The 2970-nt window shown below is 36.7% G+C and overlaps 1 protein-coding gene across 1 annotated transcript in view; it reads right to left on the bottom strand.

Annotated features, from left to right (window-relative positions):
- The window catches only part of mycbp2 (MYC binding protein 2), a 132058-nt gene that overhangs the window by 60805 nt on the left and 68283 nt on the right, over positions 1-2970 (bottom strand). The window contains exon 31 of the mRNA XM_016564075.1: positions 1166-1358. Within this exon, the coding sequence (XP_016419561.1) occupies positions 1166-1358 (193 nt within the window). The remainder of the gene's footprint in view (positions 1-1165; positions 1359-2970) is intronic.

Raw genomic sequence — 2970 nt, forward strand, 5'->3', positions numbered from 1 at the left:
TCACAACGAAACACACGGCGGGCTAGAGTGAGCGGAGGCGGGCGGGCTTGAGAACAGTACGGCCTGCGGATTCGAAGAAGGAGTGGCCGGAGGGCTTGTGGCAACCACATGTGATGACCCCGGGCTGGATTCCTCTTCGTCCACGGTGAAAGCCGATCCGGCGATCGACAGCGCGACTTTTTAAGGCAAAGTAAAGGAGTGCACTGAAGGGAACACAATACTTCAATATGTTGTCATAATGTAAATGTCTAGGTAGCAGAAAATGAGTTCTACATTTTCTACATTTACTTACGCTTTGATTTGAACGAAAACAAATGATCCGTGTGGTGCTGCTGATACGCTGTTTGCGTTCAGTAGATCCTCTCCAAATTTTTTAATGAAGTCGTTATTTTTATTTTCTTTGAAAGTATTTTTTCAAAAAGTATTCTTTGCGCTTTGCAAAATTGAAGTTGAGCCACTGATGTCACATGGACTGTTTTACCGATGTCCTTACTACGTTTCTGGGCCTGGGAACATTACAGTTGCGTTGCTGTCTATGCAGGGTCAGAGAGCTCTCAGATTTAATTAAAAATATCTTAATTTGAGTTCCGATGATGAACGAAGGTCTCACGGGTTTGGAACGCCATGAGGGTGAGTAATTAATGACAGAATTTTCATTTTTGGGTGAACTAACCCTTTAACATAGTCTTTACGGAATAGTCTCAAAAATTAACATCTTTATCACTTGCCCAAAGCTGTCTTCCTCTTAATTACATGTTCTTAAAGGCCTAGCGTGACATGAGACCCTGACAATCAATATAGACTACATCTGTAACTCAAGGGAACTCCACTTGTGACATCGACAGTCTGACTCAAGTGACAGCATAGATTCAGTGTATAACAATAAGTCCGGGTGACAAGGTCTTGTACTACAGTGTCAAGAGAGTGACAGCAGTGCTCAAAATCAATGTGACCTTAGGTCGGCATCCCATTAGCTGGTTTTTCAGCCAATAGCTTCACTTATACAGTCACTGGAGTAACAGAATGAGTGAAAGTGGCCTGTCTTGAGTGCAAGATTTCAGCAAAAATAATGAGATGTACCGTACAAAAACCACGCTGTTTCCAAACAGCTAGTGGGGCGCCACCATAACATCCTTTAAATGTGAGCAGAAATGGTGTATAATACCAGAAATGGGGAAGATCTCGCAGATGTAGACGCGCAACAGTCGCAGGCAGCAGGTGCCCACAAACCGCAGGCGCTCCAGGTCCAGAAGGGTGGCTGTGAACTGGAAGCCTTTGAGGCCCCTCAGCTCCTCCACCCCCAACACCAGCGTGGTCCAGCTCCAGTGCAGGACACTCAGCAGAGACTCGAAACAGTCCTGGGGCAAGATCAAACACACACAACTGGGAAATGAACCAAGGATCTGACCTATTATTAACTTTAACTTGTTCATTTGACTGCACAAAGTGGATAGGCCGCATGGGAAAAAAAGCACCAAGAGTCAAGGGATTTCCTTAAATAATAACAAGCAATAAAACACACTAAAGTACAAACCCTTTAGAATTGGCTGCTGCGCATCTGGTGCTTGCAATTTTTTTTTTTTTTTTTTACAGGCATAAGGATATTATATGGAAATTCAAACTAGTGTTGCTAATATATCCATTTCAGGAAACAGCAGGTCAAAATATCAGCATGAGTACATTTATGGGTCAATGACAAACAAGGTTACTAGAGATGAAAAGGAGATCTAATATATCTAATATAATACATATATATATATAATATCTCATTTAAAATATGTGCCAAGTTTTTGATATATTTATGTCTATATATTACGCATAGTTGTCTATTTATGTGTATATTTATGTTTCAAAACTTTTTGAAAAACATTTAAACAAATTTCAACCAAATATGGATTCTATGCTGTAACCATCAAGTAAAAAGTAATAGAACATTTTCTGTACACCCTGAATACATGCGAGTGTACCAATTTTTACTATATTTAAAAATTATTTAAAGAGTCCAAAAGTAATTTCCACAAAATTCATGACATTTTGAATCACATATATTTTTGATGTTTTCTTTTGGTTTTTCCATTTAACAACCCTGTCATGAAAAAAAAGTCAAAATGTATACATTAAGTTGACCGATATATTATATATATAATATATCATTAATTTATTATGTTGGTTCATTTGGCAAAATCATTTTATATTATATTAAATTTAAAAAGTAATTATACAAAACCGCTTCACTGCTTGTTAAAAAAACTATTCAAGATTTGCAGACTTTATATTAAAAACAAGACTGTTACACCACTTAGACACTTAGTTCAAAATATCACACAAAATATTAAACAATTTTAACTCATTCACCCGGTTCTATATTTGTATTTATATACTGTAGAAATATATAAATTGCATATTGCATATATATTTAATATTATATATATATATATATATATATATATATATATATATATATATATATATACATAACATTTGGGCGGTGTTATGCAAATCTTCGCACATCGTGACGTAGACATGTGGGGGCGTGTTAGAACGAGCCGTTTTAGGTAGGCGTGGTTGACTCTTAACTTTTATAAAGAATATCTCTTTGGATTTGAGACTTTAGTCTTTGCAACTTTACAGATCTTCTTTATGCACCAAGAGCTTGTAACACTCCAAAGAGAAAGGAATAATTGAAATCGCATCATATGACCCCTTTAAGACAAAGTAACAGCTGAGCCGCTATGCATCTCTATTCAAACACAGCGGTGTTTTGTTTATGAATGAACTGCATTTTAAATGAATCTAGTGAGTCAATGATTCAATTACCCATTCATAAAGACAGTCATGTACTTCGTTCCTGAATGAATCAGCCGTTCGAACGAATCAATTAAATGAATGATTCGGTGATAAAATCAGTGACTTGCCGCAACCTGCTGGCAGTTTTAGTTTAATTTTTAAAGTATCTTTTCTGTTATTTAA

The sequence above is a fragment of the Sinocyclocheilus rhinocerous genome, unplaced genomic scaffold (assembly GCF_001515625.1).
Source record: "Sinocyclocheilus rhinocerous isolate Xijiao unplaced genomic scaffold, SAMN03320098_v1.1 scaffold2245, whole genome shotgun sequence".
Taxonomy (NCBI): Eukaryota; Metazoa; Chordata; class Actinopteri; order Cypriniformes; family Cyprinidae; genus Sinocyclocheilus; species Sinocyclocheilus rhinocerous.